The sequence below is a fragment of the Gekko japonicus genome, unplaced genomic scaffold (genome assembly GCF_001447785.1).
Source record: "Gekko japonicus isolate JY-2015 unplaced genomic scaffold, Gekko_japonicus_V1.1 scaffold1575, whole genome shotgun sequence".
In the NCBI taxonomy this organism is placed as follows: Eukaryota; Metazoa; Chordata; class Lepidosauria; order Squamata; family Gekkonidae; genus Gekko; species Gekko japonicus.
The window spans coordinates 35,548-60,795 of NW_015166467.1; the positions used below are offsets into that span (position 1 = coordinate 35,548).

A 25,248-nucleotide genomic window follows, 5' to 3' on the forward strand; every position below is an offset into this window, starting at 1 on the left:
TGGAGTGCATAAAATCAGACGTGCCATTGGAAGGAAAAATCACAAAACTGCAACTGACTTTTTTCAGAAGAATTCATTAGATAAAGTGATTGTGCTTGGATTGGTTAGCGGCAAAAGGAAACCTGGCTGCCAAAGAACACGGTGGCTAGACACCATAAAAGTTGACACCAGCCTGAGCATGGAACAACTCAAAGAAACAGTACTAGGTCAGAAAATGTGGAAGGAGCTCGCCTATAGAATTGCCAAGAGCCAAACACAACATAAGGAGCCAAGGGGCCACAGGTGTAATGCTGTGTTTTTGGTGCCTCTACCATCTGAGGCTAAATGGGTGGCAACTCGTAAAATGGCCTTCACAAAAGTGGCACCAAAACTTTAGAAATCCCTCACCAGGGAGATCTGTCTAAGATCAATGAGTGTTTTTTTTTTTAATTGTTTGGTTTTCACCCACTAACTGTTACTGTCCCTCCTTCTTGGTTTTGGTGTGGTATGTTTATAGGTTTTATTAAAGTATTTTATATATTATTTTAAATATTGTTTTCAGTATTCAAATGTTTTCATATCCACCACCATGGGGACCCTATTTCGGTAGAAAGGCAGCATAAAATTGTTTTAAATAAATGTTTCTCTTTTATACTTTGTTTTCCCAGAACAAATGTGGCCCTAGTAGGAAACAGGCCTCATCCACACCAATATGTGTCAAGTGTATATGCGCCTTTCTGAGCATACAAAGCAACCCCTAAATATTGGACAAAAGTTACTTGTACAACCATAACTGAAGAAGTGAGCAGTGACTCACAAAAGCTCATACCCTGATGCATATTTTGTTAGTCTTTCAGGTGCTCCTGGACTCTTGCTCTTTTCTACTGCTCCAGACAGACTAACAAGGCTACCCATCTTGATCTACAGCCATGACTTTTGTACTCTTACCACTACAAATTCTTAATTATTTTAACCACTGTAAGAAAGATAGTTCAAAGATATGAAATAATCATGAACATTAAAAAATTTACTTTGAAACTTCAGCCTCATTCCCAAACTGGCGTCCTTTTATTGCTACCTGAAATATGGGGGTCCTTCACACCCACGTACAAGCACACGGTTTGCTTTATCACCACAGAGCAAAATTTCAGTATCACTTTTGCGATGCAGTCTACGATTGCATTACAAAAGGAAGGAGAGAAAATGGATAGTACATCTATTATTCTATAAATGTTATACGCAGCTCTCAGCTTCCTAGAGGGGGATGAGGTAAAAATTTAGATTAATGAAACAATATGAATATTTGAAATGAGAATAGCTACACAGGAGAAAGTACCTCTCTCACTCCTAAGGCATTTAAAACTGTCAAGCAACCCAATTTCAGAATCTGCTTCCTTAGAGTAGGTATGGGATTTCACTGTCCCATAGCACACTCAAGTATATTCACTGTGATGAAAATGTTGATTCCAGTGGATGTCATACTGGCTTACCTGAATCAATGCTTCACTCAGTTTTTCTTCATCTACTTCTAATATGATATTTTTTATTTCCTCATAAGGCATACGGAAAGATCCCAGGAAAATGGCTGAAATGAAATGCACCATCATAATCTAAGAAGTCAGAATTGTCAAATGTAAAACACATGTGATTTTGTATTTCTTCCAAAATATTCAAACTGGAAAAATGTTGATCATATTCAGGAACATTCATTTACCTTCACTAAAGTTTAAGATGCTGAGTCAACACTCTGTAGCTCAGAATTCACGTAAGTCAGGGAATGAAGATAAACTGGATTTAACTTAGTTGTGTTTTCTTACAATATTCATGAAATTCCTTATAGTGTACAAGGACACTACACCAATAAGCAGGAATCACACTTCTTTTTATAGTATTTATCAAAACGGGCTGAACTATGGACCTTTGTAATTTAAGCATAGCAAAGGTCCCTCAAAAAAACCCCTTCAAATGAAAACAAAAAATTGGAGTCCATCTTTAGTTTCCCATTCATAAACATACAGAGCAGAGATCCATCAGTAGCTATTAGCCACAAGGTATAGATAGGAACTCTGGGGCAAGTGATGCTCTGTATTCTTGGTGCTTAGGGGGGCAAGTGATGCCCTGTATTCTTGGTGCTTGGGGGGGGGGGCAACAGTGGGAGAGGGTCTAGTGTCCTGGCCCCACTGATGGACCTTCTTATGGCACCTGGCATTTTTGGCCACTGTGTGATAGAGTGTTGGACTGGATGGGCCTTTGGCCTGATCCAACGTTGGCTTCTCTTATGTTCTTATTGGCTCCTGAGCTTTCACAACAATAAACTGTTACCACATTTCATAACAAATATGAGGATCAGATTAGAACAAACAGCCATCTAGTCCAGCATTCTTTTTCCAAACAGGGGTCAGACGGATGCTTCTAACTGACAAGCAACATATTCTGATAACTTGAGGCACTTAAACATGTTTATTAGCAAGGAGTGATTTCTACTGATTCCCCCTGCCCTATGCAGATCCCCCCACACCTGTTCTTCCCTTTTCTGGGGAGCCAGTGAGCTGCAAAAGGAGGAAGAAGGAGTAGAAATCTCCACCCACCTCCTAAGGAAAGTTAAATGCCTTTAAGCATTTGGATCTGCACAGTCAGATACAGACCACTGACTCTACCAGTTACTGGAATTTCATGGCGCCCAAGAATCCCATGAAGCTGCCTTATACTGAGTCAGACCACTGGTCCATCAAGGTCAGTGTTATCCACCCAGACTGGCAGCAGCTCTCCAGGGTCTCACATCACTTACTACCTGAACTTCGCCCACCTTTTTTTAAAGCTGGATATGTCAGTGATTAAACCTAGGGACCTTCTGTTCATCAAGCAGATGCTTTACCACTGAGCCAATGCCAAGAGAAGACGTATGTCAGGCAAGCTTCCACAATAAGATGCATTTCTCTATATGTATTTATTCCTCATTACCAAATGCTTGACATCAGAAAAGTCTGCCAACAGTTCTGAAAGGCCTGAAAATGTGTGCTCAGACAAGCAATGTGCCAAATAAAAGAATGTATTACATACACAAATTCTGTGCCGTCTTCCCATCCAATATTCTTAACTCCTTCACTCTCTTCTTCAGCAAAACTATCTTCTTTTCTTCTGTATCCTCTACTGGCTTTTTAACTGCAAAACAAAGATATGTGTGAATGTTTTCAGATTCAGTAAAATAACTGTCTTCCAAGATCAAGCAATTGCATGCATGAAGAAGTGTAGGATAATTAAAAAAAACAACAAATTTAAACTTTTCTCTGCAATTGAACAGCCTTGTTTATTAAAAAGATCGAATTATATAATGAATTATTTTAAAACAAGAGTTTGCGGGGTTGCAGAGCTCCTGTTGCCCTTCCCCATCTGCTCTAAACACCATTGACTGTTTTTGAGGGAGCTAATGGGTCGCCACAATTTCTACCTTCAGCACACTGGGGCCTCCTACTGGATGCAGCAGTGCAGTGCTATTATTTTATTTATTCTCTGCACACACAAGTTAATTTAATACATAGCCTAGGGAAATGAAAAAGGTTCAGGTGTTAGGAAAGGTGAGTGAAATGCTTAGCAAAACAATCAAAAAAGAGATCTAAATTAAACCTGTTGGTAAGCAACCAAGATTTTGTTTTCATTTAATACAGTGATCTATTTTGTGAGCGATAACGTATTTGTTTATCAAAGCTGGGGAGGAAAAGCTGATGCAACATGCTGTAAGAGATTGTTTTCCATTGAAGCCTTGTGTTATGTACTACTTGCGCAGCTGAGAGGTAGATACATCCTCGCATTGTCTACACCTGTAAACTAATGTATCCCACTGAAAGGATAATTTTATTCTGACACCTGCTTGGTACTTGCAGAAGTAGAAATGACATTAGCCAAAGTGAGCCAGAAATGTAGAGCAGATTAAAACAAAGCCAATTGTTCAGGTGAGAAGGAAAGCCCATAAGAAGACGGCAATGGTTCAGAGACTTAATTAAGAAAAACTTCACTATTAGCTCATCCCAAAAATCTGGAAACACATGGGTTTTGAAAATTAACAGCTGCACAATACCTAATGTACTCTCACACCTGATCATTAACTCACTTATTGAATACCATTAAGCAAGATTTAAGCATTTTAATGTTAAGGCAGACTGAGATTATAAAGCAAAATATTGTACTCTTGGGTCTATCCATACAGCTAGCTGAAAGGACTCCTAAACTTAAGTTACCCAGAATCAGGAATTTCAGAGGGTTCACTTCTCACTCCTGCACCACTTTGGGACAGGCTGAAATTCCCTCTTCTACACAGTAATTAAAGATACAAGACACTCCTATTGGCCTAGCCATGCCTTCAGCTATACATGGAAGTCAGTGACGAATTGGGGGGGGGGGATTGCCTACTACCACTGGGCAAATGGTAAGCCTAGGTAAATGACTTGAAATATTCCCAGCCACCTACCCCAAATCCCCCCATCCGAAATTATATAAACCCTCAGTTCAAACATTTGCCCCCATCTCCCATTATGATTTTTTTTTCTTTAAATGACCCTCAACTGCTCTCAAAATCCAATGTCATATGGAACATGCTCAGTTCCACCAGGCTGCTATTTCTATTGGCTAATTTGAAAATCTATCTATCTATCTATCTATCTATCTATCTATCTATCTATCTATCTATCTATTTCAATTTGTATCCCGCCCTTCCTGCCGAGGCAGGCTCAGGGCGGCTTACATTAAAAAGTTAAAATGAATTAAAACACAAATTCATTAAACACAATGGACATCATAAAAACTCGTATACATGACAATAACAAATAACAAATACGTGCAGCGAAAGTGCTAGTGGCAATAACAATACATCATGATCCCTACAGGCCATGATGTAGCAAATGTAACAAAAAAAATTATGGCCAGAGGCTGTTGCTGTTGACATCACAGGCTGTTGCTGTTAGCATAGAGGGCCTTACCCCAGTTCAGGTGTTATTGGTAGTGGCTCCTAATCAAAGTCCTGGTGGAAGAGCTCCATTTTTCAGGCCCTGCAGAACTCTAAGAGTTCCCGCAGGGCCCTGATGTCTTCTGGGAGCTCATTCCACCAGTATGGAGCCGCTACAGGGAAGGCCCTGACCTTGGTAGAGGCCAGTTTTGCGTCTTTTGGTCCAGAGAGGGTCAAGCGGTTTTGTGACTCCGACCTCAGTGCTCTCTGGGGAACATGTGAGGAAAGGCGGTCCCTCAGGTAGGCAGGCCCCAGACCATATAGGGCTTTAAAGGTCAAAACCAGCACCTTGAAGCAGATCTGGTATGCTATTGGCAGCCAGTGCAGTACCTTCAGCACAGGCTGGATGTGCTCCTGCACAGGGAGATCCATCAACAGCCTGGCTGTCGCATTTTGCACCAGCTGCAGCTTCCAGATTTGTGACAAGGGCAGCCCCATATAGAGAGCATTACAGTAGTCCAATCTCGAGGTGACCATTGCATGGATCACTGTTACCAGATCATTACGTTCAAGGAAGGGAACCAACTGCCTAATCAGCCGAAGATGGTAAAAGGCTGACTTAGCAGTGGCTGCTACCTGGGCCTCCATCATTAAGGAGGCATCCAAGAGCACTCCCAAACTCCTGACCCTCGGTGCTGGCACCAGCTGTGCCCCAATGAAGGCTGGTAGTGGGATCCCTACCCCCGGTACACTCCGACTCAGGCACAGGACCTCCGTCTTCATCGAATTCAATTTCAATCCGCTCAGTCTAAGCCAACCCACCACGGCTCGTAACACCTGGTCCAGATCTTCTGGGGTAGAGTTGGACTGGCCGCCCAACATCAGATATACCTGGTGTCATCCACCTCCAGGCAATCTGGGCAAGGGGGCGCATATAGATGGTAAATAACATCGGGGAGAGCACTGCCCCTTGAGGCACTCCACAGATCAGCAGCTACCTTCAGGACAGCTGATCCCCGAGAGTCACCCTTTGTCCCTGACCTTGGAGAAAGGAGACAAGCCATTGTAAGGCAAGCCCCTGAATCCGAGTCAGCAAGGCAGTGTATCAGCAGCTGATGATAGACCGTGTCAAACACCGCCAACAGGTCATGCTTTGTTCTGCTTAACCACAGAATGCCATGAGTATGTAGAAACCCTTGCCTTATCTGTGGGTAGCCTAGCTTTGCTTTCATGACTCTGAGGAATACCCAGCTTAGTATCAGATACAGTGATAAATCGGTCTCTTACATTTGAAGCTGCTCAACTCTATTCAGTGCTAAGGCTGCAATCATCAGCACACTTACCAGGCTGTAAGCCCCAGTAAACTCAACAAATGTTACTTCTAAGCACCTGACCTGGATAGCCCAGGCAAGCCTGATCTCATCAGATCTTGGAAGCTAAGCAAGACCAACTACTTGGAAGGGCAACCTCCAAGGAATACCAGGGCCAGGTCAAAGAGACAGGTTATATCAACCCACCTCTCTGAAAAACATCCTAGACCCACCAGGGATCACCAGAAGTCACCATGACTTCCAAGCTCAGAAGTGCATACACACGCACATGCACACAAATACTCATTTAAAAAAACAACAAAACCACTTCTAAACAGATGTGTTTAGGATTGCCCTGTAAGTGAACTAAATGTGTGACATCCCAGTAAACATGTGTTACATATTAACATCCAAACAACTTAAATGCAATGGAACTCAAGGGCACATAAGAGTTTCTAGATGCATTGTCCATGTTTCCCCAGAATGCAACATTGTAATCTCATGTCCATTAAGTTTAGGTTTGCCTTGTAAAGTAGAACAAGGGATTGGAGATGCTGTAAAGAAAGTCAGACCAAGCCCAGTTTTGGGACATTTGTCAGATTGAGGAAATAAGCGTTTCCACTTTAACCTTCTTTCAGAAAATATTTTATAAAACAAGGAAACAGTACAACAAGATATATTACAACTATTAAGAAATAAATTTGCATTACCTTAAAATAATTTCCCTTTTTTTCTTAAGGACACGGATTATAAGAAATATGAATTCTGAAAATGCACATGGACATTTTAGAATTAAACACTGCAAAAACTTTCTCCCGCAGTTTTCTGACGAAATAGAAAGCCTGTCAAGTGATGCCAACAAAAATCGATGTCAGCGTATACAGCTAAAAAAGCATGAAAGAGTAATTTCAAACACACAGTAAATCCCTGTTCTTCGCTGCAAAAAAAATAGGGTCATCTGTCCTTTGAGTAGTAGACAGAGACCTCAAGCAACCATTAGGTCATCCAGGAGGAGAGGTTCCCATCTTCTCTAAACCACATTAGAGCAGTACAGAAACCCTTCCTCCAACAGCTTCTTATGGATAACTCCTTGGAAGTTATGAAAATGGAATATGACTACAAGAACAGTCAGCTAACCAACTTTAAATGCTTCCCACACAATACAGTTTAAATGACTCAACAGAAAAGAGAGTATCTCCCCAGAGTCCCTGTCTTTCCTCTCCTGCATGCATACACATAAATAGGATGGGACACATTGTCCAGTATAGACTAGGAAAAACCCTGACCTGAGGCATCAGAAACTTGCCTCTGGGAAATAAGAACACCAGAAGCAGTTTCCAGAACTCATGTGTCTAGTGATATGCTTGGCCAAATCTAAGTGAAGCACTAGAGATATTCCTCTGTTACAAAATAGGAGAACTTCCACAGGCCAGGGTTCAACAAACCACAGGCACCAGGTCGCCATGGTATCTAGAACTTTCACTGTGGCATCTAGTTCTTTTCAGCAAGGATTTTATTGCAGCATCTTTCAGAAATTCTTAGTGCAAGTACAAAAAGTTAGATCCAATCAGTCTTTCCACTGGTGAAAAAGAAAATGTGGCAATATAAAACCCTAAATTTTAGGTTCCCTACTGACTCAGGACTGCCTGAAACAGTGGTGCGGCATCCCAAAGGGCTTGTCCCTGGTTGTGAATCATGATTGTGTGCATAACGGATAGCTGGGAAGGTCCCTCAACAGAGTATAAGACGAGTCAATCTGCTCACTGGCCTTTGAAGAGATGGAGGTGGAAAGGGATGTCCTTTTCCTCTGCTTACTACTGAAGAGGGAGAAAGAGCACAACAGAAAACCTTGCATCCTAAGCCCAGACTAACACTCGATTTGAACTGGATGCTAGTGAGGAGAAGAATTTCCCCACGTAACTTTTCATGTGTTCCATCTATCATTCATATCATGCTTCATCCTTTGGGATGTTGCAGCATGTACTTAGTAACAGTGCCAGTGTAATATCCACAAACGAGGCATATGCAGCTGCTTTACCAAGGTTGCAGAATAGTTTAAATGAGATGCTGAGCACATGCAAAGTCAGATAAGGAAGGCCTTTTGCTTTGCCAGCAGCACATTTACATCAGGCCAAACTAAGGTCGTTAGGAGGGTAGTGAATAACTTCCATAATGCTCCGCATTACCCAAGGCATCTTTTAACAGAAAATCACCAAAAAATTGCCTTCTGCTGCTGAGACAGGGCAGAGGCTCCTGATGGTACTACCCAAAGGATACTGCACTACTGACACTATGGAGATAACTGGCTATATAGCTGTAGGATGCGTTTTTGGATCATATTAAAAGCTTTGGTCATAGCAGATTGAGCCAGTGTTATTCGTGAACTACAATCAAGAAACTGATATGAACTGCTGTTAGCAACTACTTTGCTAACTTGGAAGTAAGTTGCCAAATCAGACAGCTGTGTAAGACAGATAGGGAGATGTGTGATTTTGTCAAACATTTGCTAATATTTAACACAAGATGGTACACCCAGTCAACATGTAGTTTGATATCTTCTGGATGGCAGCCCAGGGCCCCATGAACTAACTATGTCACACTGTTAACTGCTAAATACTTATTGATCTAGCACTGCCATCAATAGAGTCTTGTGCAGTGTTGTACAATAGCTACCAAAAAAAAGTGTCTACCATTTCCATAACGAAAAGCTCATCATGCCGCTGTTTCAGGCGAGCAAGCTTGTTTTACCTGTTGAATAACAAGTGCTCCGAAGGATCAAGGGGACATCTTTACTAAGTGAAGTGCATCTTTTTGAATGCATGTAGACATTCATACAGCGAATGATGAAATCACAGTGCAACTGAGCAAAGAGAAGTCAGAGAGTATAACAAGACATCAGCACAGCACCATCAACTCTGAAACTTGTTCTTATGAACTTATCAAGAGCTTAATAAATGGCCAGGTTACTTTGGGGGAGGGGGTGTTTTCTCCCAGCATAACTTATCAGAACAGAGCTCCATCTGCTTTTACCCAGAGCACAGTTCTGGCTCTTTTCAGGTAAGTTGTGGGAAAGAGAATAAAAGTTTTGTCCCTACAAAGCAAATATACATAGTGTCCTCTGTGAAAAGTCACCACTCTGTAAAGTAATGCAGTGGCATGGGAAAGCTAAGCACACAGACTTAATAGAAGAACCAGCTTCCAAGTTTTTAAAGGATTGTTTAGTTGTTGAAACATATGAATAAAACCTTTTGACATTCTAAATAACTACCATCCAGGTGTGTCTTCCTTTTGCTAAATTATGTGATCAAAAACCATAACAACCTTCAGAGTATGTGAATGACGTCAATAGTTCTATGATAGGTGGTTCAAATGTCATTCATTATGGGAGAAGCAAGAATGGGGAAATGGCAAGTATTGATCACAATGAACCCTTGAAAGGGGGAAAAGGTGAAATCTGACAAGATGCAAAAGAACAGGAAACACAGAAGCAAGAATACACGCCCTGTGACCACTGAAACAAGGCAATTAGACCTTACTGAACAATTGCTAGAGTCTAAGCTGGCAAACATTTGTTACTATGTGGAATGACATGGCAAAACTGGAAAGCTAATAGTCTTACAACAGCAGCAAGTCATCCATACTTTTAAAAAAAGTTTTATTTATAAGCTTATAAGTTGTTTACAAGAAAATAAACATATACAAAAATAAATATACATTAGAGTCTATTGTTTCGTTCTTTCTCAATCCACTCATCCAGTCCCGACCACCTATTCTCAAAAACCTTTTCATCCTTCCCGTATAATAATACATTCAGCTTATCGACTTCTGCTACACTCATCAATTTATATATTAACTCTTCTCTTTGAGATGATTTATCTGATTTCCAATCTTTAGCCCAAAGGATTCTCGCTGCAGTCAAAACATAAATCATTGCATATGTTTCATTATAATCATATTCCTTTGGAATCATATTTAACAAGTAAATTTTGGGTTTAAGTGGCAAATCTACTTTTACTACTTCTCTTATAATTTTCTGAATTTTCTTCCAGTAATTTTGCATTTTGACATATCGTCACCACATGTGAAAAAATGAGCCTACATTGATTTTGCATTTCCAACAATTACTTGAACAGTGTGGGAAACATTTTGCAATCCTTTCTGGGGGCCAGTACCACCTATGAAATATTTTAAACACATTTTCTCTAAATGAAATAGCTCTCATACTTTTAGTAGTTTTCCAAATTTTAAACCATTCATCCATTTCAATACCGTGTCCTAAATCTTTCATCCATGATATCGTGGTAGGTCTAACAACGTCATCTATCATAAAGTCTTCTAACAGAAATTTATATATCTTCTGAATCATTTTATTGTTAGATGAAAGCCAAATTTTGTCCAGTTCATTTTTGTTGTCATAAAAACCTATAGCCGCATCTTTATTGTATATGGACTTTAGCTGTATATTCTCCCACCATGTTAGTTTGACGTCATGTTTTTTAAAAAGTATCTCTTCTGTTTTAATTTATTAGCTTTATCCAACAATATTTCATAGGATTCTTTATTAAATTTTGTAATGAGTGTTGGTTTAACAAGGCTTCCAAAGGGGAAACCCACCTAGGTATTTTAATGTATTTTTTTTTTTGTTTATCTTATTCCATATATTAACTAATGCTCCTCTTAATAGATGATTGTTAAAGTTAGAGTGGATCCTATCTTTCTCATACCAGATGTATGCGTGCCAACCCATGCTTAAACCGTGACCTTCTAGGGTCAAACCTCTATTATCTTTCCGTTCAATCCAGTCTTTAATCCATCCTAGGCTAGCAGATTGATAGTGCAAATTCCAGTTGGGAAGACCGCATCCTCCTCTTTCTTTTTTATCTTGTAGAGTTTTAACTTTTATCCTGGGTTTTTAGGGTGCCAAATAAATTGTCTCACTATCTTAACCAGTTCTGTAAAAAATTGAGGTTGTTTTAACACTGGGATGTTCTGAGCCAAAAACAAAAATCTGGGAAGAATATTCATTTTAATGGTAGCGATCCTACCCATAAATGAAAGATGTATATCCTTCCATTTAGTTAGATCTTTCTTTATTTCTTCCAGGAGTCTATTATAATTATCTTCTATTAAGTTGCTATTTCTGTTAGACATAATAATGCCTAAATATTTGACTTTTTTTAACAATTTCCATTAATGTAATCTCTTGGATTTCTTTAACTGTATTTAACATACAATTTTTCGTTAACAATTTGGTTAAGTCATCCATACCTCAAGAGTCACACTGTTCATTTGTTTTCCATCTCATGTCCTCATTCCAACAGAAATTACCAGAAACTTCTAAGACAATCCTCTCATCTTAAGCATTTTGGCACTGACTGATTATTATTTTTAGCAGTATCTATTTCCTGCAGCTAAAGTAATTCACATTTAATTTGAACACAGAAACCAATTTACAAAGGATTTGTTCAGACTGCTTACTTGTGGCCAAGCCCACTAAGGCACCATTTTAAGTAAGGCCACAAATTTATTACACTCTCTTCTTCTACTCACAGTTCAACATTCATAAGCAAGGATCTCTGTTCACACCAGAATGCCCCCTTCTCTAATGGGAGAACACTGATAAGTATTTTTTCCAATATAATGAGAGCAAATGGTTTGGGGGGGGGGGAATCCCCCAACCATATCACCACACCCCAGATTTCTCACTAGGTGAAAGTCGCTGATGTTGCTAGCTATGAATCTCACACAAAAGAAAGGTAATTCACAGTCCTGCAGGGTCATATCCCAAAATTATTTATATAAAGCATAACCAGGATCGCGGGGTGTGCAAACAGCATGCCGAGATTATGAACAAAAACTGCTATATTACTTAGGCTTGCTAAGCCCCCCTGGGGGGCGGGGAAACCCTTACCCCAGAGGCCCGTTCCCTGCCGCCGCCGGATCGGGCCCCGGGGGGAACCCCGGGCGAAAATTTTGGGTTCAGTGGCAAATTTACTTTTACTACTGTGACACGACCACACTGGGCACACTATGGTTTTCCCTCAGATGGTCGTGGGCCTGCCCCCAGTGTGCCCGGCGTGGTCACGTCACTTCTGGGTGACGTGGATGCGGCGCGTGCGCATGTTCCGGGAGCGAACCGGGAGTCCACCGCTCCAGATGAAGGTACGACTTGGCAACCCTAATATTACTCTATGTTCCTTGTTTGGTAGTTAGAGATTTAATAATACTCCAGCCAACCCCGTTTGTAGCTCTTAGCAGACCAGCTGTCTTCTGTTACTTTTTCTTCCTAAGAGAATTACAGCACATCTTATATATTCCTTAGCTTTACAAACAGGTCATTACAAAGCAAGTTATAACTGAAAGTTATAAATTGGATTTTATAGCATCGGCCTTCTAATAAGAGGCTCAACATCACACCCTTTAGCAATACAGTCAGGCTTGCTCTCAAGGTGGCAGTGAAGGAATAGGGGAAAAATCAGTAGCTGTCAATATTATCCATAGAAGCCATCGGCTTTGTCCATGTCCCCCAGTATGCTGGAGGCAATACAATACAGGACAAACCTACAATAGCTTTTCGTCCCAGACTTTCAAAGCACCTGCCAGCCACACCCATTTGTCCAATTAAGTCAACAGCTGTGTGATCTAACTGCATACATATGATGCCACCTGGAAGGGATGCAAATTGCACATTTATCAGTTCCTGCAGTGAAAATAAAATGTCTCCACTGCATTCCAATTTTCCCTGTAACCATAAAAGCCAGCAAACCTGACAAGGTGTTAAAAAGAAAGTACAAGGAAGAAAGTTAAGAACAAAAACAAGATTTTTTTTAAAAAAATATCCCTTGCAGATTCATTTCCAGACTGTGATATCAACTTAAATCAAAATTTACCGTATCAAAGCCTGCCGGATACAAAAACTCCATTAAAAATGAGAAGAATAATTGATGTGAAGTTGCATCTGTTTGTCAGTACTGACACTGCTTCCTAAGAACAAAACTAAGAGCCTGCCAGATAACTTTGCTTCATCAGCTGGCCTGATGGAGACAGCTTCAGCTTATATGTGCCTGAACAAAAGCATGATACATACTGCTACAACCAACTGTTGCTTGATTGCAAGAGAGAGAGAATGAGAGAGAGAGAAGAGGAGCTAACAGAAGAAAATTAGCACCACTCCTGGGTTAGAGTCTGCTTATTTTTCTTTAATTGCATTTTTATCCAAATACATCTCAAGGATAAGGCAAGTAGCGCTGCATAAATGTGTGCCCATATGCTTACATAGCATAAGAAGAAACAAGGATTCTAAGGATTCTTATCTCCAATACTATTTTAAACATTCCAACCACTACCCAATTAACTGAGGACACTAATTTGAAAAATACTTGCAATGTACTAAGAACAAAGCCAGCCTCTGCAATTGTTTAAGTCTCAAGGAAATGGGAAGGTAAAAGGAGCCCCTCAGAAGCATGTGCAGAGGAGCACTTTTCTCTAAGCTCTGCTCAGTACTGTATTGTCAGTGGAAGGAGGGGTATCTGGGGTGATTTTATTTCCTTATCTAGATAAACGGCTAATAAAATAGGTTTGAAATAGGACATGGGGGTGGAGAAGAATGTGTAAATTGTATATACCTTACATTAAAAAAAACGACGAGTTAAAACAATTCTTGTTCCAACTTAAAGATGGCACATAATTTATTTCAATTCACAGACCATCCTCTATCAAAGATGTTACCAAACACAGCATACATGATATAAACATCACTCAGAACTCACAACGGACCTCTTTTTTGAGATGAACAAATACAGATAGTAATGGTTGCTTCCTCCCTCATACGCAAAGCATGACTGAAGTCTTCCTAATTTCCTAACTCTAAAGCTCCCATTTACCATGATGTGCAAAGCAGGAGTTAAGGCAAACTTGCATTCATTTCTTCTTGGATTGTTTGACTCAATACCCAGAGCACCTTACAGAAGGGGTGTCAAACTCAATTTGATACAAGGGCTGGATCTGACATAAATGTCACTTTGTCCGGCCAGGCCGTGTGTACCATGAACTGTAATGCCAGGTACCGGAGATATAAATAACTTTATAAAGCATACAAGCAAACCCAATTAACAATTCTATTTTTTTACTCAAAATGCAAACATGATTAAAACATTAACTTTTTTACGGTATTCCCTTTATTCAACAGTCTTGGATAACTGGCACCTCTTGCTCTGAATTATTGCACCAAAATCTCCCTTGATATTGATGCCTGTAGTTTCAGTCTCCTCCTGGGCACAATCCCTAGGATTTCCAGTCTGTTCGGCTCCTAAATTTACGACTCAAAACAAATCTCATATTTTTTTAATTCTGTTTCCTTCTAACTTTTCCAGTTTAGACTGGAGTAACTCTGCATACTATTGTGCTATATCTAACATCAGCTGGAAGGTTCCTTTACCTTAGGGTCTTCTACAACAGCATCACCTTTACTCAGCAGCAATGTTCCCTCTAAATTGTGGAGTCTTGTGAACAAAAATTCTACTTTGTGAGCTACTGGCATTAAAGTTGTGAGCGAGTGATTTGGCTACTGCACAAATTAGTTTGCTCTGGAGCCATCATTCCTGAGCTAAAACAAAAATCTGTGAGCTGGAGGCTAAAAAACTGTGAGCTAGCTCACACTAACCCAGCTTAGAGGGAACACTGCTCAGCAGTAAGCCCACTGAGTTCAATGTCACTTGTGCCTAGGTAAATGGGTACAGGACTTCAGCCTTACATGAAATCCCAGTGGGCTTCCTTGTGAGTTTTATCAAATCATTAAGCCACGCAGCAGTCTTGCCTGCACTTGCTTTGGCGTAAACCCCGTTGGGATCAGTGGAGCTTACTTCTGACAGGCTAGGATCAGGTTGAATTGCTTCCTATAGACACACAGAACAGGGAAGGTGTTCACACACACGTGATTCTTCCAGATCTGTCTCCTTTCCTTTCCATCACTCACAAAGGGTAGCCAATTGACCTGCCCCCCCTTTTTTTAAAGGGTGGCCGTGCCTTTTAATGAGAAAACGCATGTTTAGGATGATAAGAACATAAGAGACACCAATGTTGGATCAGGCCAAAGGCCCATCCGTCCAACACTCTATGTCAAACAGTGGCCAGAAATACCAGTGCCATCAGGAGGTCCACCAGTGGGGCCAGGACATTAGAAGCCCTCCCACTGTTGACCCCCCCCCCAAGCACCAAGAAGACAGAGCATCACTTGCCCCAGAGCCCCTATCTATACCTTGTGGCTAATAGCCACTGATGGACCACTGCGCCATATGCTTATCTAATTCCCTTTTGAAGCCGCCACCACCTCCTGTAGCAGTGAATTCCATGTGTTAATCACTCTTTGGGTGAAGAAGTACTTCCTTTTATCTGTTCTAACCCGACCGCTCAGCAATTTCATGGAGTGCCCACGAGTTCTGATCTGTGGCTGTCTCTCCAGCCCTGTGCGTGGAACAGGTAGCACTTCTGAGAAAGCTACCTTGGAGGTCCTGGACCCAAGTTTCCTGCCCAGCAGCCTTTCTCCTCCAGGACCTCATGACTGCATTTCCCCACATCGTTGGTGCCGACATGCACCACGACCACTGGCTCCTCCCCAGCACTATCTACCAGCCTATGTAAAACATGCATAATGTCCGCTACCTTTGCACCAGGCAGGCAAGTCAACATACGGTCAGTATGTGGGTTCGCCACCCAGCTGTCTACCTGCCTAAGGCTCAAATCATCAACTACCAAGAGCCCCCCTCCCACCCTGCCCAGGGATGGTTCCTTGGTGCAAAAGGATACCCGCTCACCAGCTGGGGAAGAGGTCCCTTCTGAGGGCACATTCCCCTTATCTTCAGCACAGTGCCCTGTTTCTCCTTGACCCTCATGCTCCCTGACAGTGTCAGGGCTGCCAGATCCAGAGTGGGATCAAGTCCTCGAGAGTCTTTTCTGTGCACCTAACTGACTGTCTCTGCTTCTCAGGGTCAGCCACCTTGGCCTCAAGGGAGCAAACACGTTCCCTGAGAACCAGGCGCTCCTTGCACCGAGCACACACCCAAGACTTCTCTTAACATTTGGTTTATCAGGATTTTTGCATCAGGGCATGAAATGTGTTGGGAGCATTAGAGTGAGGGGGGGGCTTTGTAATTGACAAAAACCATCAGATGTTTTCATTGATCTGTGCATGTTTCTGTGCATAGTTAAGGAGAGAGTTTTAAAAAGAAGCAAAGTGGCCGCAGGGAAATGGGGACCAGATTGTCTGATGTAAATGGGGGGGGGGAGCAGCTTCAGATGAAGGAGAGATCTGCCGACTGAGAGCCAAGGAGGGGGGAAGCCCAGCCCCTTCTAGCATGCAAAGCGCTCAGGGTAGTGCTACTCGAGAGAAGTAGGAGGAAGCAAAGTCCCGGCTGGCCCTAGAGACCAGCTGCGGGAATGACAGAGGTTGGTTTGGAAAGTAGTCGGCCCCAGCCAAATAAGAGACTCCCTTCCTACTCTGTTGCTGGGCTAGTCATCGGAGATTGGATCCCTCACGTCCACTCCACCCACCACTTTAGAGGCTGGGGAGTGACTTGCTTTTGCTCTGCTGTCTTACACTTAAACCCGTCTCTCCAGTCATGTGTGGCACACACTAAACCCAGTTGGCTGGTGGTCACGGGTGGTCTACAAGGCTTCCCCTTCCCCAGACTGGTAAAGAGAGTGGCGACTGCCCAGTGGATAGGTGGGTGAGCGAGCTCAACAGCTAAGATATTTATTTGTTCTAGCAACCTGTTGTAGCACTTAGCTGAGGCACTAGCAAAGGCCTGGCAAATGGTGCCCTGCTGGGGTGGTTGGAGATAAGATGTGAGGAAGGATGGTGCTGGGCGCTGATGGCAAGGAAGGCAAGGCTCGTCCAGCATGGGGAGAGAAAAAATCTGTGTCGCCATATGCTGTGGGAAGGGAGGGAGGGGAGGCCGAAGCTGGAGTGATTGTTGTTGCAGTGGCCCCCAACTTACCAATGAGGTTGCTTCTGAAAATGAACTGCTAGTGGAGGTTATTCCACCAAGCTGAAGCCACAATCTGAGTGGCTCCACCTGCTCGCTCCTCCAAGGAGCTTCCTGTTCCTCCTCCACACTTCCTGTTCCCTCTCTTGCACAGCTGGGACTGCGGGCCAGATAAAAGTCTGGGATAGGACAGTCCCAGCCCATGGGCTGTATGATTGAGACCTCTGCCTTACAGGGTCTATACAATAAAAATCTTGCAAGTTAGCAACTGTTAACAGTTAATAAGACAGGTAAAGTCATGGTCTGTGTCCTTAAATAAAAAAAGTAACTTTACAAAGTCCAATGCCCATTTTGAGGGTTAAGATGCTAAATTCCCAGGATCTGATGGTATTCCACCAGAACACTTAAAAGAGAATAAGGACTGGTGGGCCTCCTTCTTAGCTCCTCTCTTTACATACACTGATAATTCAGGCTGTATCCCCAAGTCTTGGGGTATGGGCATAGCAGTTCCCTTTTACATCCATCTATAGGCCGATTAGTCTGTTGAATATCATAAGTTAGCTCTATGCAAGACACCTTTTAGACAATTTTTTAGAACGGTTAGAACAAGAAAACATCTTGGTGGCTGAGCAGGCAGATTTTAGAACAGGTAGATCTATGCTTGACCACTGCCTGACTCTTCAATATCTTATTGAGAAATAATCAGCAAGGAGTGCAACTTCACTTTATGCCACCTTTGTCGATCTTAAATCCACCCCTCCTTCCTTTTTCACCAGATGAACAGGTTGGATCTGATCCAACCCATGGCCTTCTGTAAGTGATACATTAACATAATCCCAGCCAGCTAAGGACCCAGTTTACTTTGACTGGCATTCCAAAGAGATGGATCTTGCAAAAGAGAAACTATGAACATATCAAAACAATTCACAGTCCAAACAACTCCTTATTACAGAGATATGTCTTCAGCCAGAAGCACTCTATTCAGAATGCGTATGAATAATTCTACCTTCACCTTGATTTTAAATTAACATAGTACTAGAACACCTGTGAATATCTTTATTCATTTTAATTAAACACACACACTCCACACAGGATAAACATTAAAAGGGGGGGAAGATAAGTATTTTCATATAGTTCAGCTATTTATCTGAAACTTCAAAGTGCCACAAATATTCCAGATCCTTCATCTTATTTTTGTACATTTCTCTTTTTTGCCATATGTGCCGATGAAAAAATACATATTCATCAGCCGTTTATCCAGATAAGGAAATAGGCACAGCATATTCACTTGATGTTAAACCTGCATTTGCCCGCACAAATCAGACAATATATATTGCTTGCATCCAGCGCATAACAAGTTTCAGCATTCTAATAGAACTGAATTAGTTGCACAGTACTGTGTGAAGTCTTTGATGTATACCAATTTCAGGCTTTTTAAATTGCTACAATATGGCAGCTGCCAATAAGACATTCTCTTTAGGTATATAAATGACATGTACTGCTGAGGTCACCATCATTAAAACTCATAATAAACAAACACAAGAAAGGAAAAATAGGTATATTTGCAGCTCAGTGACTTGGGATACTTCCAGAATTCTCAGTGTTTCTGATACACTTAGGTGTGGTCACTGATTCAGGGTGGTTTTTCAGCAATACCATCACTTCTCACATCTGCATAAAAATATAAAGCAGCTGTCCTGGACCAGACTAATGGTTCATCTAGGCCAGTAGCCTGTTTCATACAGTGTTCAACCAGATATCCACAGAAGGCCTACTAGCAGGTACAGATGTAAAGTATCTGAAAACCTGGAATCCATAGGGGGATCTGAATACTGAAGTTCTGAATAGGGGTGTGCATTCAGCATAAACTAAGCCAAATAAATACCCCAAAATTACCTTAAGCTGAATACAGATCAGAGATGAAACTGAGCCCAAAAAAGCCAATTTTTTTCAGCTTTTATTTTGGTTCATTAAGCTATACCAAAACTGAGCTGCCAGCCATTTAAACCTAACAGCTGACAGGCGGAGCTGCCAGTCAGCTGTTGGGTTTAAATGCCTTCTCTTTACTTCCAGCCATTAAACGGACCAGTTTAATGGCTGGCAAGCATTCTCCTGCGGCAGGGAGGCTGGGGAAGGAAAAGGAAGGTATTTAAACATGCCTTCTCTCTCTCCCTTCCTCCCCCAGCCGCCCCGCCACTTCCACTCGTCAGTTTCACTCCCCTCTGCTAGTCACTTATTAGATTTAAATAGCTTAAACCTAACAGCTGACCAAGGGGGAGTGAAACTGACCAGTGGAAGTGGCTGGGCAGCTCAAAGAGGGAAGGGAAGGGAAAGGAAGGCATTTAAGTGTGCCTTCTTGCTCTCCGAATATATTCAGAAATATGGAATACATTCAGAAATATGGAATATTTCCTGAGTCTGAATACTATACCAATATTGGAACTCGGGAAATTCAGTATTTACCAATATTTTTCGATATACTCGAATCCGGGTATTTTTTCTTCTTCTTGCATACCAGTTAGGTGTAGTAGTTAAGTGCACGGACTCTAATCTGGGAGAACCGGGTTTGATTCCCCACTCCTCCACTTGCACCTGGCTGGATGACCTTGGGCAAGCCATAGTTCTGTCAGAGCTGTTCTTGAAAAAGAGCAGTTTCTGTCAGAGCTCTCTCAGCCCCACCTACCTCACAGGGTGTCTGTTGTGGGGAAGGGAAGGGAAAGGAGTTTGTAAGCCGCTCTGAGACTCCTTCGGGTAGTGAAGGGTGGGGTATAAATCCAAACTCTTCTTCTTCTAGCTCTGAATATTGAGATTCTATTTAACCATCCTAGCCAGTTGGCATCAATGGACCTATCATCCATGCATCTGTCTAATTTCCTTTTAAACTAAGACTAGCAAATACTGTGACAATATATGCAGAATATATATTTAAAGAAAATATACTTAAATAATTTTCAAACAAACTTTTTTTCTATTTTAAGTAACTTACAGTAATTTAAATGGGCCACGGTGGCTCAGAGATTAAGACACTGAGTGGCAGATTGGAAGGTCTGTAGTTTGGCAGTTCAAGACCCTAGTGTTGGATGGCGGACTGAGCTCCCATCTCTGGCCCCAGCTCCTGCCAACCTAACCATTCAAAAGCAAGAAATTGCAAGTAGATAAATAGGTATCACTTCGGTGGGAAGGTAACAGTGTTCTGTGCGCCTCGGCGTTTAGTCATACCAGCCACATGACCATGGAAACATCTTTGGACAGTGCTGGCTCTTCAGCTTGGAAACGGAGATGAGCACCACTCCCTAGAGTCGGATTTGACTGGCTTTTGAGCAAGGGAAACCTTTACCTTTATAGTAATTTAAGCAGACAATTCTCTTAAAAACAATGACAAAGAAAGGTTTTTTTAAAAATTCAATGCTAAGTACAAGCAAAACATGCAACCCAAGTACAGTTTTCCACACAAGCATTTAGATGTCTTAGTGTGCATGAAGCATGAAATTGACATATATTATCAGGTGCTTCATCGTCTGCAAAGTGATCAGATTGACTTGACTTTAGCCTAAAACATTAGCACCTCATATACCTGGATTCCTATACTAAAAGGATTGAATAATATATGTCAATTTCACTGCTTCATGGAAGAGAGAACTGTTATTTTTGAAGAAGGAATACTTTGAAACAAAGAAAAAATATCCATAATCTTTGTCAAAATATTTTTGAGTTCAACATTAATAGTTTCATTTTTATATGATTAAGTAAATCTTTGGACTTTTTTCACTGAGAAGTTTGTACTAGTGCACACTGTGGGCTTAAATTACTATAAGTAACTTCAAATAGAAAGAAGTTATTTGAAAATTATTTAAATATATTTTATTTAAATATGTATTCTGCACATATCGTCACAGTATTTGCTAGTCTTAGTTGTTTTCTATTGTGATCCATCTACTTTTCTAACTTTATTTCTTTTTAAATCATGTAACATATTGACATCCAATCTACTGTACAATGGGACTAGTAATTTGATCACCATGGAGTTTGGTTAAGTACCCTACATCATTTCAAAGGTTCACAGATAGTTAAAGCCTTACTTCTACGTACAGTAAGGTTGTTCAGAATGTGGAGCATCTAGTTTTCACCTAACTACAAAGTGTGGTGATGGCTAGTAGTATAGAAGACTCTAAAACTGAAATTAGTGAAATCATTTAAAATTTAAAAGAAGTAAGGAAGCAGAAACATGAGACAAGGCAAGATGGAACTGAGCTATAACAGTTCTAGAATAAAACAACATAGTACTTTTGAGTACTAAAAGCCTGCCTTCATTTCTGGAGGGGAGTATGAAACATTAACGAAAAAGAAACCATTTCCCCTAAGGGAAATGCCTTCAAGGTTTCTTGCTCTGAAAAAAGGGGTTTTGCTCACCTGAATAACTGCTAGAAGCTCAACTATCATAAGAATGTATATACTCACCTCCCCGATGTTTTTGTTTGTTTGTTTTATTTATATCCCGCCCTCCCCGAAGGCTCAGGGCGGCTAACAACAAGGCACAAGTGCCAGAGTTAAAACAGATAAAACAGCCTAAAACAGTAAAACAATATAATACAACAACAAAGTGTCAGTGCTCCATTTATCGCAAGATGGGGTAGATCTTAATCCAATGGCAATTGGTCCCGCAACCTGTCATCCCCTCTCCTTCCAGGGTCACCTCGCACCCAGATGGAACCACATATTAGTGGTAGTGGTGCGATGCTGCACACATATTGGTGGTGGAATTGTAGGGGCGGCTGCTCCTACTCGAAAGCCTGGCAGAAGAGCTCCGTCTTACAGGCCCAGTGGAACTGAGAAAGGCCTCCTCTGGGAGCTCCTTCCACCAGGTATGAGCCGCCACCAAAAATGCCCTGGCTCTAGTAACAGCAAATTTAATATCCCTAGGACCTGGAATTTCCAGGAGATGCTGACTCCCCGACCATAGTGCCCTTGGGGGAACATATGGGGAAAGGCGGTCCCTTAGGTAAGCCGGACCCTAGCCATACAGGGCTTTAAAGTTAAGAACCAGCACTGTGAAGCGGATCCGGTATGCTATTGGTAGCCAGTGCAGCACTTTCAGCACAGGCCAAATGTGTTCCCTTCTAGAGAGACCCATCAACAGCCTGGCTGCAGCATTCTGCACTAGCTGCAGCTTCCGGATCTGTGACAAAGGCAGCCCCAAGTAGAGAACGTTACAGTAGTCTAGCCTCGAGGTGACCGTCACATGAATCACTGTGGCCAGGTCATCGCGGTCAAGGAAGGGGACCAACTGCCGAGCCAGCCGAAGATGATAAAAGGCCGACTTACCTCTCTTGGTTCTTAAGTTTTCCCCATTTTAAGTGTGCATCTGAATTTGAGAATTACTGATTTACTTTCATCTAAATCTCCATTGGGAAACCAGCCCTACTAACAAAAAGCTCTGAATCCCAAACTTGAATTGTAAGAGAAGTATGGTGAAGTAGGCCTGGAAGTATTCCGCAAAGTGTTGCTCCACCAGTTTCTCTATTAAAAACCTGAGTACTCACTTAGTTCATTTGGAACAATGGTTGTTGTAAATTTGTAACGGAAGTTGCACAGTGTGGTCTTCGCTCTGACTATTTCCCGCTATCCAAGTTATTTATTTATTTATCAAATTTATACCCCACCCTCACAGGCTCAGCCATGGCTTGGTGCCAAGCACTTCCTTTGCATGCAGAATGCCCCTAGTTCAATCCACAGCACTTCCAGTTAAAGCAAAGCTCAGGTACCATATGTTAAGAAAGAGCCTTTTCTGTCCGAGACACTGGAGAATTGCTACCAGTCACAGTTCATAATATTGAACTATTTGGGCTTGGTATAAGGCACATTCATATTTATTGTGTAGGTACAATTCAGATGAACTGAGAGAAAGACTCATTGTACAGAGTGAAGTTTAGTTGTTCAACACAAACATTCCAATCACATAACCTAATGATTACGAGAATGAGAGACTCCCACAGGGTTGTACACTCTTTCTTTGTTGTCCTCTTCTCTCCCATACAAAATGTCACGGTTTTCAGCCAACCGTTTCATGTGACCAGTGTACCAAGTTTAATAATAACCACATTTCACTTCAAAACAGATTTCAAGTTGAAACAGTATCTGAAGAAGTGAGCAGTGACTCACGAAAACTCATACCCTGCCACAAACCTTGTTAGTCTTTAAGGTGCTACTGGACACTTACTCTTTTCAAGTTGGTTAGTAACCCATGATTAAAAAGGAGAAGACAGTTCTCAAGAGGCAGAGCAAGAGAGTATTGTTGCAAGTCAGGATTTTCCTCCGCTATTCAGTTTCCCCTTACTGGTTCTTATTCTTTTGGTGAAACCTAACAGACTTTTCACTACTCTGGCTATCTTCTCTACCTATGGCGGGTTGCATAACTTTACATTCAGAACAGAACAAAACCAGTTGATGCAATATACACTTAATTGCTCACAGCACACCTTATACAATATTTTATAGCATATTAGTCCCTATCCAAACCCACCAGATTAACAGAACATTGATGTAATTATCCCTACCAACTATATCTACAAAGTTCTAAACTTGGTTGGGAAGGTGTAAGTTTACCACTGGATTCAATGTTCTCTACTTTTCCCAAAATTCATGGCTTTTTCTTAAACATTCATTGTTGTTTATATACACAAAGTTGTGGAGGCTTCCAACTAGTCACTATATCCAGTGGTTTGAGTTTGGGTTCTAGATTATGTGAACCCTTATTTATCCTTTAATTATTACTTAGTTATCTATCTATCTATTGTTCAGCCTTATACATACATACCACATTCCCTTCCTTCTCGGAGATCTGGCTTCCTTCCTTATTAACTAAGGAATTTTTGAAGGAAATCTCTTTTGCTTCCTAGATACTTGGAAGTATTTCAAAACTTTATAGCAGTAATCTTGGAGGTAAAACAGGAAGGTAATTTTAAAATCTAGGCTCTGTACTTACATCCCAGTCTATATTGATGACAAAGGACATTTGAGCAAAAACATAAAGACTGAGTCTTGAAAATCACCATTGCAAGCACAAAAACTGCAGCCCTAAAAAGGAGCCATTATAATGTTTGACTAAAAGTAAAACCCTATACACACAGCCCGATAAATGCTAGCCACTTAAACACATTCTCTGAATTTCCTATATCCAGTGTGTGGATGGATGGATGGATGGATGGATGGATGGATGGATGGATGGATGGATGGACGGACGGACGGACGGACGGACGGATGGACAGATGGATGGACAGATATAGACACAGAGAGAGAAATATAGATATATATTTCCATCCTGTATTCAGAATGGCTTCTGAAAGACGTACAAAAACTAGGTATTATCATTTGTAAGCAGAGAAAAAATATGTGATTGACTTTTATGAAGGCAAAGTACATAACTTTAATTTGCCCAAGAGAAAATGGAAGTGTCACAGTTTGAAATAGATCTATTTTGCTCTGTCATAAGAACATAAGAGAAGCCATGCTGGATCAGGCCAATGGCCTATCCAGTCCAACACTGTGGCCAAAACCCAGGTGCCATCAGGAGGTCCACCAGCAGCACCAGAACTCGAAGCCCTCCCAGTGTTGCCTCCTAAGCACCAAGAATACAGAGCATCACTGCTCCAGACATAATGTTCCATCTATACCTTGTGGCTAATAGCCACTGATGGACCTCTGCTCCATAATGATGTGTAAAACAAAACGGAAAAATCTGTCCTGTTGTACCATATACCTATTTTCACTGGGAGTGGGGATTTCGACCTGGATCTCCAAAAGCCTAAGACAACGTTCTAGTCACTAGAACCACACTGTGGAGCTACATGAAAAAGTTTTGTGCATGCATACCCCCTTCTCCTCACCTTCAAACGACACCCAGTCTAGTTCTAGTCTTCTACTGCTATTCTATTTTGCCAACCATCCTAATTTGGTTATTTTTTTTTTAGCAAAGGCATATTTTGGTAATGCTGGCTATTGCACAGAAATTCTTCCAATAAAGCCTAATAGGAGTTCTTGC

The 25,248-nt window shown here is 41.4% G+C and overlaps 1 protein-coding gene across 1 annotated transcript in view; it reads right to left on the bottom strand.

Annotated features, from left to right (window-relative positions):
- Positions 1–25,248, bottom strand: part of DIAPH2 (diaphanous related formin 2) — a gene marked incomplete at its 3' end in the record, with an annotated part of 192,240 nt that overhangs the window by 32,281 nt on the left and 134,711 nt on the right. Inside the window, exons 19-20 of the mRNA XM_015412100.1 lie at positions 3,040–3,141; positions 1,470–1,564 (exon numbers count right to left, since the gene is read on the bottom strand). Coding sequence (XP_015267586.1) covers positions 1,470–1,564; positions 3,040–3,141 — 197 coding nt within the window. The remainder of the gene's footprint in view (positions 1–1,469; positions 1,565–3,039; positions 3,142–25,248) is intronic.